Source organism: Ursus maritimus, unplaced genomic scaffold, assembly GCF_017311325.1.
Source record: "Ursus maritimus isolate PB19 unplaced genomic scaffold, ASM1731132v1 scaffold_20, whole genome shotgun sequence".
Lineage (NCBI taxonomy): Eukaryota > Metazoa > Chordata > Mammalia > Carnivora > Ursidae > Ursus > Ursus maritimus.
Window position 1 is genome coordinate 56,364,790 of NW_024424453.1, and position 16,496 is coordinate 56,381,285.

General features: G+C 38.8%; 1 protein-coding gene across 2 annotated transcripts in view; it reads left to right on the forward strand.

Moving 5' to 3' along the window:
- ABHD5 (abhydrolase domain containing 5, lysophosphatidic acid acyltransferase) overlaps positions 1-16,496 on the forward strand; it is a 30,689-nt gene that overhangs the window by 7,920 nt on the left and 6,273 nt on the right. The window contains exons 2-5 of one of the 2 annotated variants that reach the window (XM_040637035.1): positions 4,243-4,349; positions 4,444-4,529; positions 7,058-7,430; positions 15,491-15,645. In XM_040637035.1, coding sequence (XP_040492969.1) covers positions 4,321-4,349; positions 4,444-4,529; positions 7,058-7,430; positions 15,491-15,645 — 643 coding nt within the window. In that variant the 5' untranslated portion in view covers positions 4,243-4,320. The remainder of the gene's footprint in view (positions 1-4,242; positions 4,350-4,443; positions 4,530-7,057; positions 7,431-15,490; positions 15,646-16,496) is intronic. The other variant, XM_040637034.1, reaches the window with a different exon arrangement.

Genomic DNA, 16,496 nt, shown 5'->3' on the forward strand with positions numbered 1-16,496 from the left:
AGGTATCTTTACAATTCCATTGAGTGAAAATAAAATATTTTCCTATGCTTTGTTAAATATAGATTTATCAGTTTAAATATACTTCAGAAAAACTCCACTTAAAAACAATTATCTGCTTTGATTAAAAGATTGCTGAGAAAACCTGAAGAGGGTTAGTGGCTCTTGTGGTTGAAGAGCCCTGATTTTTAGTGTAATGCACTAGACTTGCAGACATAAAAACATTGTTTTGCCTTTTCCCTTTGAGCTCAGCCCATCACTAGGAGGCAAAATGAGTGGACAAGACATCCTGTCCTTTGCAAATTGGGTTTGTGGTGAGGGGTAGGCATAATTCCTATTGCAGGCTATTATATAACATTTTAAACTTGAGGACCTGTACATAGTACAGTATGTAAATTTTTTTAAAGACTGAAGCGAAGATTGCATTTGTGTTTTCTTTGCCTCAACATGATGTCAGTTGCAGCAATAGTAGACTATAGTTCATTTCACTTTATTAATTTATTTTTTGTGCTGACCTCTGATTCCCTCTGGCAAAGAACTGTGCTATGATTTGAGGGCTATTTAAGAAAACTGATGAGACTGAGTTGTAAGTAACTTCCTCTTGGTACTAGCTCATATTTTTGTCGCCTAACATAGACTTTAATCACCATTCCTGGTCAAGGACAAAAGAGCTTCAGCTTAATAATGGTTTACTTTTTAAATTTTAAGCTCCAAAGATCATGAGATTCTTTTAACTGCTTGTTAACTGTTTTTTTCCCCCAACAATTGATAAATTGTTGAATGATTGAAAAACTCATTGCTTAAAACCCTGAATTGTTTTTCTTTGATAATTTATAAATAGCTTTATATAATTACAAATAGACTAATAATAATGTTTTCTATTATGTTTTTACCTGGATGATAAGTTATATGTAACATTTGTGGGGGATGCCTAGGGGTCATATCCTCTTACCCTGTTCATTTGAAACCAGCACAGAGAACATTTAGAGTGGAGCCTGGTTATAATGCAGGCTATTATATATCTTCTTTTCCATGCAGGCCTAAGGAATGTGACTTTGTCCTGTAACTTTATCCTGTAGGTCATGATAGTTCTTCATACATTTTAAGGAAGGTAGTCACCTGAGGAAAAAAGGTCTTTGAAGTCACTCGGAATTAAATTTAAATCTCTACTTGTACCATTTCTTTACTACCTTAATACTTTTGAACCTGGTGTTTAACATTTCTGAACCTTTCTTTCCACATCTACAGAATGGGAATAACTTGGATTGAGAATACCCTGTATTGTGAGTGACTTAATCATTCTGCAAAACATTTATTGAGCGGCTGTTACATATAATGCTCAGAGAAATTCTATAGGGCAGGAGAATGTAGGATGAACCTACAAAGCTTAGAAAAAGCTGGATGCTAGATCCACCCCTCCAAACTTAGCACATTTCTCTACTCACACCTATTCTTCTTCATGTGTTCTCTGTGGTTATTAATGGTACCTGATTCAGAAACCTAGCAGTCCTCTATTACACCTTCTTTCTATTCAACCAGTTATCAAATCCAGCCTGTTTTATTTTTTCTTTTTAGCATAAAATTGTATTAATGATGAAATGCTTAAATTTTAAGTGCTCATTTGCTGAATTTTGACATATGCATACATCTGTGTAATATAGTCACCTGTTAAGATAGAGAATGTCACTATCATCCCAGAAAATTCTCTTATTACTCAAGTGATCCACTTGTAATTCATTGCAGCCAGTACATTTCAGATGAAGCAATAACTTCATTTATAACATCCATGTATAGTAATATGCATTGGCGAACACAGAGTCCTTACCTTTAAGGATCATACAGTTGAGTGAGGATATTGGTGAATAAATAAGAATGTTGTAACATGGCTTGAGAAGGAAGAGAATAGAGCTTGAGAATTGGGTGCTATCCTGCCACCTTGATCTAATCCCATTTGGGTATGTGGCTGAGGGGGGAATGAAATCTGATCTGAGGTTGGTGAGAGTTATAATGGATCATGAAAAGAAGGGGAGATGCATATTCCAAGGATATTCAGGGCCAGGAAGCAAGAGACTAGGGAATATTGTATGGCTAGAAAACAGAGAATAAGAAATGACAAAAATGATACTAGAATGTCTAGCAAAAAGTTGGAACAGGACTGAGTTTCCTATTGAAGGTCAACTAGAAGTAGCCTTACCTTTGAGGTAAGGAGTGATGTAAAATGACAATTCTTTGTCAGTTTCTATTTCTGAAGTACTTCTGAACCATAGTTAAACTCTCATTTTAGGAATTACTAATTAATGCCACATAATTTTAGTGAATTGTTTTGTTGTCATCAGTATAATGTCAACTACCGTTTATTGAATGTTTAAATATTTTATCTTGCAAAAACACTCCATGCTTCATATTTGTGATAGTCATCCCCAAAGATAATGGTCTCCAAAGATGTGTCCATTTTCTAGTTCTCAGAACCTGTGAGTGTTACTTTATATGGCAAAGATTTTGCAGCGTTGCAATTTAACTGATTAAGTTAGGAACTGTGAGATGATCCTGGGTTATCTGGGTGGGCCCTAAATGCAATCACTAGTGATTCTATAAGTGAGAGGCAGAGGGAGATTACAACAGGCAGAAGAGGAGAAGTCGCACAGAAGGCAATGTGGTAATGGACACAGATAACTGGAGTGATCCTGCCTCAGATAAAGGATACCAGCAGCCACCAGAACGAAGAAGAGGGCGAGGAATGGATTTTCCCCTAAAGCCTCTGTTGGGAGTGGGCCATGAATAAACTTCTGTTGTTTCGTTAAGCTACCAAGTTTGTGGTAATTTGTCATAGCAGCCATTGGAAACAATGCATTTGTTATGGCAGAACACACATTATGCATCCTTATGTGCATGTGCTCATGCCCTTTCCTTCACTGGGGATGCCTGAACTACCACTCCACCTTTTGAAATAATCCTAGTCATTTTATAAGATCTAGTTCAAAAGCAACTCCCTGATGCCCTCAAGAAGAACTAATCACTCTTACCTCTGTTTGATCATTGATATGCCCCAAGTGATTAAAACAGTTCCTCATAGTAAGTGCTCAATAAATACTTGTGGAATGAATCAATTCCATCATGTATTAAAGTTCCTGGGTCACCTGTTTCCTCCATTAGATTACCCCCTCCTTTCATATAACATTGAGTTAATTTAAGGCATACAACTGTGTTGATGTGATACATTTATATGCCATTTTTTATGCTGCAGTATGGTTATGATTTAGCTAACACCTCTGTCACATCACATAATTACCATTTCTTTTTTGTGGTGAGAACATTTAAGATCTAGTCTCTTAGTTTTGAAGTATATATACAGTGTTATTGACCATAATCATTATGCTGTGCTTTAGATCTCCAGAACTTACTCCTCTTCTAGTTGTAAGTTTGTATATTTTAGCCTGTTTTATTTTTAAATATTCCTTGGCCTCATTTTCTTGTCTCCATCCCTGTTGCCAAAGCCTTGGTTCAGGGCCATACCTCCCATCTGAAACCTATAGTAGTTTATCTTTCTTCCTCCTCATTTTCTGTTTCACCAGAAATCTCTCACTTTAAATACTGCTGGTCAGGTGCTAAGCCCTTGCTAACTGTCAACTAGCTGCTGAAGCTCCACGTGAGCCCAGACTGTTAGGATAAGCCTGTGATCTGCTGCTGCCAGGCCAGGAGTTAAGTGCTCACCCTCTTGGTTAGCTACTAGCAAAGCCTGCCTGTGCCAGCGTTGCCACACCTTTCGTTGCTGGTTGCCTCAGGCTTGGTTCCTTGTTCTCTTTCTTTAGCTGTCTTCTGCCAGAGGCCTGGGTCATTGTTTTCATCTCCTATTTGTTGGACCCCAGAGATTTTCACTAACAGTTAACCAGGTCACTCTAGGCAGGTTATGTATACATAGGCCAACCTTCTGCATTTGTATAGGGGTGCATTCCCACTCTGAACCATGAAATTTGAAGATTTTTTTAAAAAAAACAATCTCCTATTTTAATAAGATTTCTATTCTCTCAACCTTAAGATTTTATACCTGCTTGTGAGCCTGCCATTGAAGTGAACCTACTCATGGTCTTTGTCTTTTTTGCACTTAACACCAGGGTAAGAGGCTGTCTTGTAGTGGGTTGGGGTGAACGCCTTTTTTGTCTTTTCTTGTTCTGCTTATTTTTAATTTCTGCTTGATTACTTGGAGTCTGACTATCCATAAATATGGATTTTGATATCTACTTGTAGGGTCACAGGCTGAAGTTGAATGTCTCTTCCCCAGTACTTTACCACAATGCTTTGTATGTATTAGGTGGATTCTGCCACATGTGGATAGTTTCACCATCACATAGACAGTAAGTTTCCTATTCTGCGTTTCTTCGAATGTAACAGTTGGGAGTTGAGAAGAGCATTAACTTACCTCTTTGTATTTTCTTTTTGATGCTCCAGGTCAGGATGGCTAACTGGCTGGCTTCCCACGTGGTGCCCTACATCTACATCACACCTTAAAGAAGCTGAAGAGAAAATTTTAAAATGTAAGGTTTTCTTTTTGTAAGTTAACTGAGCTGTTTGCTAAAATAGATCATATTGCCCAGAAACTGGAGATAAGCATCTGTTGTGTGTTAGTTTGTTGGCAAAAGTGCTTTTTCCCTTTTCCATTGTTATCAACAGGTACAGAAATGTTGGGAGGCAGGGGTTCTCAAACCTTTGTTCTTGGGTCCCTGTTATACTCTTAAATTAGTAAGGACCTTAAGGAGCTTTATCAGTTATAGCCATCAGTATTTACCAATTAGAAATTAAAACTGAATTATTTAAAGTATGTTAAATTATTCATTTAAAAGTAATAGGAACCCATTATAGGTTAAAATAAAGAACAAGTTTCTAAAAATAACTACTTTCCAAACAAAAACGTAGTGAGAAAAGTAGCATTGTTTGCAAATCTTTTTAATGTCTGGCTTAATATAAGATAGCTGGATTCTCATATCTGCTTCTGCATTCACGCTGTTGGTAATCACATCTATGTGGTCTCTGGAAAACTCTGCTGCATACCCATCAAAGAATGAGAGTGAAAAGGTGTCTTAGTTTTGTTATGAAAATAGTTTTGACCTCATAGATCTCTTGAAAGGGTCTCAGGGACTCGCCAAGGCCCTTGACTACAATCTGGTAATAGGCTCTAGGTGTTCCAGAAGCGGTAGCCTTGTGTAGTGGAGTGCGTACTGGACTAGAACAAGGTAACCTGGTCCAGGCTCAGATCTGCAATCAGGTGATGTCAGGATCTTGGGTTAGTCACTTTCTCAGTTTCCCATTTATTATCTGTGAAATGAAGGAGTAGAATGATCCTTAGAGTTCCCTCTGATTCTAGTTTCTTAGGATTCTTTAATTATGCATTTTAGTGGTGTGGAAACCTTTTTTTTTTTTTAATTTCTTATGAGCACTGAAATTTACCCAAACTTGTACTGTCAGGGCAGTCCGGGTATCCTTGGGTATACTTTTAAGCAACGGTGCTTATTGTGTAGTTTTGTTCTGCTGATACAATTTAGGAGTGGATTCAGAGGAGTAGTTCACATACATGATTATTGTGAATGCATGTGCAGATGTTTGCCCATGCCTGCTTTTCAGTCTCTCTACCACAAATGAATTTTCTTGTTTGTGCATTTGAATGATTCAGGAGTAAGTAACTGTAACTGAATATATCCATAGGAAGGGACAGTTAGCTATCTTACATGAATTTTTAGCATGAAAATAAATTTCTACTCAGTCTGTATACTTACTTGGGTAATCTTGTTCCTACAAAACTGGGAAAGTTGACATTGTGGTTTACTAAAATAAAAAAAAATCATGTCAGGAGATACAAAAGGGTGCTAGATGCTCAATTTATGCATTTAACAAACATACTGATTCCCTACCGCTAGATTCCAGGGATGCAAATAGGAATGCAAATAGCCCTTGATTTAGTATCAGATGGGAAAGCAAGTGACTTGTAATGCAGTAGGGTGAGCTATCTAATAGAGGTTACAGATGGTTTCTATGGAAATATGCAGACATCTGTGTTCAAAATGCTGACATGGTTTGGTTTGGTTCTAATGCTGGATCATCTTTTCTAAACTGGTATCATTTCCCCCCATTTGGAGGCTTGGGCTCTGTTAATATTCTGAATGAATGCTGGGTTTCCTCTTTGCTGCTACTATGTGGTACAAAACTCAAGATTATTTCTTTGGTTAAAGGGCAGAAACTCCCAGTTCTCCAGCATTTGTCTTCTGCAGATGAATATGCACAAATTAAGTGGTATATATAAAGTGTCTATATTCAGTTGATAATTTAATGAAAGGAAGTTCAAATTGGTTTCATCTTTAGTCAACTTGGGGGAGATTTAAAGTATTGAGTCCCACAACATTGAAGGCAAGTAAAAGTTTTTATCTACAAAATTGTGATTATTTGTATTTTCTAGGGAGATTGTTGGACTTGAACCCACATTACCTGGCACATCATGCCAGGACTTCCTGCCATACCCTGTCACCTCTTTTCTACTAAACTTTGAAGTGACTTAAGATTTCAGTTATGTGTTCAGTGCAGGTACTGCTAGTCCTTCACTAAATTTGTGGTTTTTAGGGAAAAATGTTTCTTTTGAGGCTGACTTCATTCTTCAATGATTAATCCTCAAGTGTTAGACAAATTCAAGGTATTCTTTTGTTATTGTCTGCAGAGTTAGAGACATTCAAATAATGGGTCCAGTGAGCACTGAGTTCCTCTCTAGTTCTAAGAGTGTAAAACTCTCATTTGATAGATGTGAAAAGAAGTCCAAAGAGTTAACATGACTTGCCAAAGACCTTGTCCACAGGTACTTGAGATTTAGCTGAGATAGAACTTCCCACTTAGATGGTAATTGAGAATAAACTGCTTCAATAAGATGTGTGCTTTTTTTAGGAATGCCCTAATGAAGGCAAAAATCATATGAATGGATACCGGATAGTTTCTAGATTATTAATTTCTGATTGCTCTGAGAATACTCCCCTTCTCATAAGTAGTGAAGCTAAGCAGAATTTCTTTTTTATGTTTTCATTAGGTGTCCCCTGCACATACAAAAAAGAACCTGTTCGTATATCTAATGGAAATAAAATATGGACACTGAAGTTCTCTCCTAATATTTCAAATAAGACTCCACTTGTCCTCCTCCATGGTTTTGGAGGAGGTCTTGGACTCTGGGCACTGAATTTTGGAGATCTTTGCACCGATAGACCTGTCTATGCTTTTGACCTGTTGGGCTTTGGACGAAGTAGTAGGCCCAGGTTTGACAGTGATGCAGAAGAAGTGGAGAATCAGTTTGTGGAATCTATTGAAGAGTGGAGATGTGCCCTAGGATTGGACAAAGTCATCTTGCTTGGACACAACTTGGGTGGGTTCTTGGCTGCTGCTTATTCGCTGAAGTACCCATCACGGTAAGTGATGCTGACAGAAGGGAGGCACCCAAGTGCCAGTCTCTAGCTCCTGTCCTTGGTGGTTGTTGGTGTCTGAGCCTTACACGACAGATTCTCTTAAAGGACACCAAATAGCCACAACCAACGCCGATTTAGTAGCTGAAATAAAGATGTCAGGGTTTTCCTGTTACACATGCTACACATTGGTAGAAGGCTTGAGAAAGGACTTTCTCTTTGCCAAAGTTAGAATGTCTGTAATTTAAGCCACAAGTAAGAACTGTTTCGGTGGTATTGTTTATTATTATTGTTATCATTAGACCTGTGGATCGAACAGTCTTTTCCTAACCTTTTTCCAGGTTATAATAAGCCATAATATGAACCGAAAGGTGAGTAATTAGAAGTCCTGGGTGCCAGTGCTATCTTTTGGCTTAAAGCAAATCCTTCAACCTTGAAGCTTTAGTTTTTTTCACTTGTAAGGTACAGAAAATACATCTGCGAAGTGTATCTGACAGGGTTTTTATTGTACTGTGCCCTACCTTTATGGTTACAAAATTATTTTTCAGAGTAATTGAATTAATGACTTCAGAATTTTGCTTCAGAATCTTTTAGCATCTACTCCTATCTTTACCTTATTTTCTCATACTATATCCTATTATTTGTTTCACCTCTGAGCAGAGGTCACATTTGAGTGCTAAGAAAATAGAAGAAAAGCTCTTTTTTTTTTTCTTTTGCTTAGCCTTTGGAAAGAAACAACAACATTTTTATGTTGTCAGTGTATTTTTCCATTGGACTAATTTTTAAATCCCAAATTGCAAACACCTTTGACATTAAGGTCTGTGAATGAGACATGGGATGATGGTTATTCTCCGACGGCATGCATGTACCTGTGAAGCTGCCCCATTGTGGAACTCCAGGAGTGCTGTCGACACAGGGTTTGAAGTGTAGAGCAGCAGCGCTGTGTACTCAAGGTTTTCTTCCCCTCGAACAGCTGACTTTTCCTCTGTAGATTCTGTATGTCAACTTCAGCATTAACACTTGGTTTTTCTGGAGAGTTCGTAGTCCTGTGTGTGGTAGATGATGTAGTCCTGTCAGTTGGCAGACCCTTGCTTTCAAAAGAAATCCAAATTTTCTTTTTGTAGTTGGCTTTTAGGGTTTACTGTCTTTTATTGTGTTCTACTCTCAGTGGAAAGTAAGATAGGAAATGGATACTTTTCTGGTATAAGACAACAGGGCTGTTGGGGTAGGTGGACTTCCTTTGTTTCTTATCAGGAGTTTATTATGTCTGCCTTGCGGTATTTATTCCTTGGCAACGTGATACGGGACTATGTAGGGTAGACTGGCCGTGAAACCCCTAAGTCTTAGAATCCTGACCCTTCATAGCTATCTATTATTTAGGTCATTTGGTGAGATTTTCATTTGCCACTATGAAGTGCTCTGAGGAAATCAGTGATTCAGAAGAGAATGAGCACTTTAAAACCATTTATGAAAGAGAATAGCAACATAGTTTGAATGACATGGTGGGCAAAACATGTATCTTAAACAAAGCCAGTGATCCCTGCATTGGACTGACTGCATTTTAGAAAATGGTTTTTGAATGCTTGTGTCTAATGTAGAAATAAAACTGAACTACTGGGTCAGGACCACGAATCACTAAGTATTTGTAATAAATGAATGTGAGAACACTTGAAATAATTAACACGTTTAAATTGGCTGATTTTTGAGTAGAACTATGTAGACCATGTTTGGATATTGAAGCCTGTATTCTTCACTGCATAACTTACAAGTTATTAAATACAAGTTAATTTCAAAATAGTGAGGTTCTTTGGATTTTCAGATATCCCAAATACTGAATGAAATTCCGTCAGACCACTGTGGTTGGCACATAGTAGGTGCCCAGTGTTAAATGAGTGAAACAAGGAAGCCATCAGACTGAGGTGGCTCTAATGCTCTGGGGGCCTACATAAGCAAACCAAAATCTAAGCTGGTAAGTACCTCAAGGTTATGAAATTAAAACCTAAGAATAATCAATCACAAATAGCCAGCTGGGCTTTAAGCCAATCAGATAATTTCCTTTCTTTGCTTACACACCTACTCTGTACAGGTCTTTACTCAGCCTCTCTTGGCGGAGCACACCTGACCACTCAGGTTTGGCACTGCCACATTCAAATCGATTTTTGCTCAAATAAACTTAAAATTTTTCAGTATGCCTAGTTTATCTTTTAACAGTGTTAACTGAGGATGGAGCTACGTACTCTAAATGTCTCTTACCTAGCTCACTCGATCCAGCTTTTTTAAAAAGATTTTTATTTTTTTTTAAGAGCAGTTTTAGGTTTACAACAAAATTGAGAGAGAGGTACAGACATTTCCCATATAATTCCTGCCTGTACACGTGCATAGTCTTCCCCACTGGGACCGTTTTTATTATGCTGTAATGAGATTAAAATAAATCTTGGCTTTTCCGAAAGATTTTGCAGGGAGGGGGATGAGAAGAGGGAAGAAATGGTCTGATAGGGATCAAATGAGATTCATTTAATTTCTGTCACTCACTGTGCCTTTTTCCTTGTCTTTTTTTTTTTCTCCTAATGGACTTTGAGAGAGTTACTTTTTCCTTTGCCTCTTCAGGTATAACAAACACAGTCTTTCCTTTTTTTTCTTTCTGAAGTAAAACAGTTTCCCCTTAATTCTTTAATTCTCCTCACTTTCTGTTTCTATGCATGCAGGAAAAAAACACAAAGACAACACTTTTTTACTTGTCTTAGTCCAAAGCTATTTCCATGTTCATCTTTTATGGGCAGTCCCATTCATTTATTCCTTGTTTATTTTTTTTTAAGATTTATTAGAGAGAGAAAGTGCTAGAGTGCACGGGAGTTGAGGGGAGGGGCAAAGGGAGAGGGAGAGAGAATCCCAAGCACACTCCCTGCTAAGTGTGGAGCCTAATACGGGGCTTGATCTCACGACCCTGAGATCATGACCTGAGCCAAAGTCAAGAGTTGGAGGCTTAACCGACTAAGCCACCCAGGTGCCCCTTTTCCTTGTGTATTTTTATAGGACAGTTTGAGGAAAAGAATGAAAGTGCCTAGTTTACTAGTTTAATGTTCTTGTTTAGGAAGCATTCTTTTGCTAGAGAACGGATAAAACCCAGTCCATTTTCTTTCTAATTTTTTGGTACATTATGTCAGCCTGAGTGCTTCATCTCTATGAGCAGTGAAGTGCCTCTGTCCATAGAAGTTGTTTTATGGTCTAACTTGTGGCGGTGGTCACATATCTTTCCAATTCTTGATACTGATTGTAAACTAAGCAAGCATTCAGCAGTTGTGATGCTTTATGTAAAAGCACCTAGATGATTCCTCCATTGAAATATTGGTGATGACTGAAATTCTCTAACATTACGTTCCAGCAGGTTGGTGTGTTTAAAGAATGTCGAGTGACTGTATGTGTTTAGAAGGCTTAAGGTGAGCTGGGGAAGAGACACAACTTAACCACCTGAGGAACAGGAGCTGCTGAGGGTTGCAAAGGGCAGTGGGCAGGTCTGTGAGAACTCTCGATGAGAACCTGGCCCAGTGTGCTATCCTAAATAAGTGCAATGTAAGCTGAGGTTGAGTCTCAAAGGAGAGTAGCAGGAGAGCATTCTACGCAGTGGGGACAGAAATTGCTAGGTGGACACCTGGGCCATTCAGGAAAGGCAATGTGGCTGGTGAGCAGAGAAATTATGAACCGGTTTGTAGTTGGGCCCCAGCCCAACTCCCATGTTCCATCCCCCCAAATGACCTTCATTCATCTCAGTTCTCTTACCATGATGTGTAATAATTAGACATGCCTCGTAGTTTCACTTATAAATTAATGTGCTATGTCACAAACAGTAGGGCCACTTGTGGTGTGAGGTGTTGTGGCTGCCATTCTGCTAAACCTTCTTCATTAGGCCATGTCTGATCCTCTTAAGGTAGGCACGGGGAGAGAGTAGAGTAAGCCAGCAGTAATAGCCAAACATGCTAACTCCTTTTTTTAGTCTGTGCACTCACTTTTGCTGTTAATTTTCCTTCCTTCTGGCCCCTACTGTTCAGGACACCATAAGCACTGTGTTATAAACTAAGGAAAAGGAGACTATAGAAACTTTTATTAACTTAGAAAGTGTTTAGCAAAGAGAATAGATAGAAGAGGTTGCAACTGGTCTTTACTTCTGCGCTAAATGACTTTCAGATCATCCAACCTTGCAGCCTTGCCTTTCTCTTTCTCCTGACTGTACAGAGGTGGGCTGAGCATTTCCTGTCCACCTCTCTTGAGAAAGGCTGCTCTGCTGGAAGTTGGAGATCTTTAGTTTGTTGTTCTCTGGGCCTGCTGCATTCTTCCCTCAGAGGCTTGGAGCCAATGGGAAATAACTGGGGCTAACTTCATTTTGAAAATGCTTGCTTGTACACTGACTAGAATTCTTCCTGTTCCTTTTCCTTGTTCCTTTCCTTGTTCTGGAAATGTGTCCTTTAGATTCTCCTGTGAGTATTGGTTCTGGGTTTGAGTGTTCTTGTTGTATTGTTTCTGCCTGGTGGCTGACTTTAAAGCTCATGAAAGTCAGGTTTATATAATATAGCCTTGTTAGCGTTTAGACTCAGCTATCCCAACTTGTTGGAGCAGATGTTATCCACTGCTTTGTCCTTTAGCCTATAATCTGCTCACCATCTTCAAATTCAAGACCTGCTCTGATGACTAACCTGAAGAAGAATGCCTCTTTAAATGTTTTCAAACTGATGGGCTGTTCTCTTGTTCCTGCTCTGCCAGTTCTTTGTTTTTCCTGTAGTTTGAATCAGTCTCTTGATTCCTGACAAAGATGTCTGATAGGATGACTGCAGTGTGCTGTCTGGCCAGACCCATTCCTTACTCCTGGATATGAACTAACAATCCTGTCATGCTCTCCTCTATGGAATATTAGAGGATTGGGTCTAGATTACTGGAATAGTTTAGATATACATTAAAGCCAAATAACTTCTATCACATGAGGAGATAATCTTTTCACTAGAAGAGTTGGTGAGAGGATAGCCTGGGAACTTGGTCTGGTGCAACATTATAATAACCTGTGAGCCAGAACCTGTGCTCAGGCTTTCCCGAAGAATAAAAGTTAAATTACTCACTGCTCACATGATTCCAGCCCCCCCGCCCCCGCCATGTGAGTCTTCCTGTGCTCCCTGAAAAAAGTCTTCTCTAATAGTCTTCCTAGTTTTGCTACTATAACTAGCTAACATTTACTGGATATTTATTATTCGATAGCCATAACCTAAGTGCTTTGCATGGTCTATCTTTTTAAATGAGTCTTACAACCAAAAATAAGCAACAGTTATTTTCTGAGGCCTTTTACATGTAGTGATGCAGAGGACACATAACTCCAGTTTAGACAATTTTGCAGAGCTTTTAAAAAATTGTTTTCAAACTTTTTCTGTAACCCCTCAGTAAGAATTATATATGTGTGTATCTGAAATAAAAGTTTCATGCAATGATACTCAGGCTTGTTACATATTTTTCTATTCCAAATTATACAATTAAAAAGACAGCAGACTGACTCTGACTCTCTAAGTAGATTTTACTACCTGCTAATGTGTAGTGACCTGCAAGATTCATATAAGAAATACAGTGTTCTAATGTCATCTGGGGGACCAGAAAAATCCAGACTGGACTAACTCCTAGCTTATTCTATGAGTATTTTTGTTTTGTTTTGTTTTGTTTTTCTGAGAGAGAGAGAAAATGAGCAGAGGGAGGGGCAGAGGGACAAGCAGACTCCCCGCTGAATGAGGAGCCCGATATGGGGCTGGATCCCAGGACCCTGAGGTCATAACCTGAGCCAGTCGGACACTTAACCGGAGGCGCCCCTATGAATATAGTTTATAAAATTTGTATATTCTTATAGACAGGGACCAAAAGGAAACATGGAAAAACAAATACTCCAAATGTATACTTAACATCTATGTGCTAAGCACCATGCTAGGCTGAAGACATAAGATCGAACAATTGTTGGGTCAGTTCATTCCCTTAAAAAAAAAAAAAATGTCATCTTCTCTAGTATATATACTTTTCATAATTTTGTTAAACTGGCATTTTTATCTAGGGACGCTATTTTGGAGATCGGCATTAAACAAGGCAAGCCAAAACTAAGGCGAAAACAAAACAATCACTTAGCTAGAGATAGACAAGACTTGACCTCCCTCGTGTTTTCCTTTGTCCTCCCCCTTCTTGGGTTAGCAGGTAAGGCTGAGAGCAGACGGCAGGATACCAAAATAAATTCATAACAAAATTTAATCATCTTTTAACGGTAAAGTATGTTTTGATAAAGAGTTCGTTTTTCTCTTTAGGAGCTAAGTGAATAGTGAATAATACTAGCTGTTTCCTAATGGGAATCTCTGCTGCTTTCAACTGGGTGACTGTTTCATTAATTCCACCCATACCTCTGGCATGCCTTCTCCTCCCTTCCCCTCCCCCTCCTTCAAATCTCACTGTGGACTGTAATAAGAGGAATTTAGGGGGAAGTCCATATCAATTAGTCTCTGCCATTAAAAAATAAACTCCCTTCCATTCCCCCTTCCCATACACATTAGAAAATAGTCTCCTAAAACTTTTAAGAGTGCAGGCACTCTAGGTATGTGGAAATCTCATTTATCACGTGATAAAGTACCAATCTCCACACAGATTGGTACTTACATTCTGCAGATGCTCTGAAAGAGTATAGGCTGGCCTAGAGTTGATAAAAGGTAAGCTTTACCTTTACTGATATGTTATCTTACGTTGCTTGGTCTGTTCTTAGAGCCTTCTACCCAGTGGCTTGTTGGCATCGGTTAGTATACTGGAGTCAGGAAACAGGGGTTTTAGCCCTACTTCTCCATGTCTTGGAGCAGGTCACGTAGTGCATCGCAGCTTCCTTCTCATCTGTGAGATGAAAGATTGGGCTGAGTATTCTCCAAGGGCCCTTGGAGATCTGTGCACTGGGTCTGTGCTCTAAAGCTTCCTGTTTGAGAAAATGCAGTCAAAGCAAAGGACTCATTACTAACTCATCCTTGTCTGTGGTGGCAAAAATAATAAAACAATTTATATTGAGAATAATAGCCATCTGTGTCCATGTTCTAGTTTCAGTTATGACTTAAGAGAGAGATGTTAGAATCATTGTCCATTCATCCTTGGGAAGTTCCTGCTGGCATTTGTTTGCTCTTCTGGTTATAGTTAAATATCATTTGTGCCATGCGGCCTTTATGCTTTATTTAGGATTTTTATGACATATAATACCATGATGCAGGCACGTGGAAGTATTGCTGTTAGTTTTGGTTTTCCCTTAGCAGGAAGAGGTTTTCATAAGATGGAAAAATTTAAACTATTAATGATACAAAACAATTTTATATGAGATTTGGCTGAAAATGTTCTTTGGTCAATAAAGAAGAAAATTAGGAAAGGGTTAGGAACAGAATCCGTATGATCAGTATATCGTGATATTGTGGGTAGGGTAGATGTGCTCATGTTCACCAAATAGAATCTCAAACCAGGGGAAATTTCTACCCACATTATTACATTATCTCTGTGTTTGTGGAAAGTTCATTTGAAAGTCCTTTTGAACTTACCTAATGTGCTAATTTCATTTTTAGAATGATTGGTTCATAGGAGATAACTGTTGTTGGTGTTTGAAGCTATTTTATGAGTGTAATATTAATCTTCAGTCATTTCTGCAGTGTCAGCCTTGCACTGCATGGAACCATTGGGCTTTTCTGAGTGATCAGTGACCTGTATCATCCACCAGAAGGTAGCTTCAACAACAAATACCATTCCTCAAGAGTAGCCACACAATTATGTGCCCTTCCACATGCCCTTTATTATCCATATTTACGTATATGAAAAAGGCAGCTCTCTTCCTACAATACACCTCTCAAATCCTACCATATCTGAAAGTTTACATGTAATAAGAACATGATGTAACTGGTCAGCCATTCGTCTTCTCTTTAATGTGAAGGTTTTGGAAGGTGTTTCTTTTCTACCTTTGCTTTATAAATCGTGTTAATTCTTTAGAGTCCTAGGTTGAGTTTGCCAAATTGAAATTATATTTGTTCTTCCTCCAACAGGGTTAATCATCTCATTTTAGTGGAGCCTTGGGGTTTTCCTGAGCGACCGGACCTTGCTGATCAAGACAGACCAATCCCAGTGTGGATTAGAGCCCTGGGGGCAGCACTGACTCCCTTTAATCCTTTAGCTGGCCTCAGGATTGCAGGGCCCTTTGGTGAGTGTTTATATCTGTGTCCTAGGAAAGCAAAATGTTTATAGATTGGCTGTGGAGGAGTATTTACTGATCACCATTGTTAGAATCTTAAAAAACAAACGGAATCTTTTTCTTCTCCTCCTCTGAATTACTAAATTACTTTTTTTCCTCCCCTAAAAAGTACCAGTCCATGCATAAAAATAATGAAACCAGGATCATCTCAAAGAGGAGTCTTTATATTGTAAATATTACAGTAATTAGCAAAACTAAGAAGGTGGGAAATGCTCCCCTATGATTAGTCAGCCCAGGGTGCGGGGAGAAGTGCAGCATGTTGTCCTGTTGGTGACCGTAGAGAGCCTTTGGCTAGTTGACGATACCCAGCTGGGTATCCATCACGGATGATCACAGAGCCTGACTTGATTGCCTGTGGGGATAATAGGTATGATCACATTCTCAGATTCCCTTCTTGCCCCATAATGTCAGAGTGTTAAGAAGATAAAATCATCCTTTTCCTCAGAGATTTTGGAGACTCCTGATTTGTGTTTCTGGTCATATTTTGAAGTACCAGTGTTTAGTCTGATTTAATTTCATTTGACTCTCAGCTCCTGTCTCCACTCCAAAGCCAAGGGAATCTCTTCTTCTCTCATTGTCACCAGTGATGGTAGTCTGGACCTCCACTTTCCTTCTTACAACTTGTATCAGTGAGGAGTGCTTTTAGCTATAAGTAGCTGAACACCTAAGTGGTTTAAACCATAGGGCCTTTCATTATTTCCTTAACAAGCAGGCTGGAGGCAGGTGGTTTTAGCATTTTTTGTAGTAGCTGACTCATTGATGTTGGGGTTTAGGCCTGCAACTGTGATTCCCTTGACCTT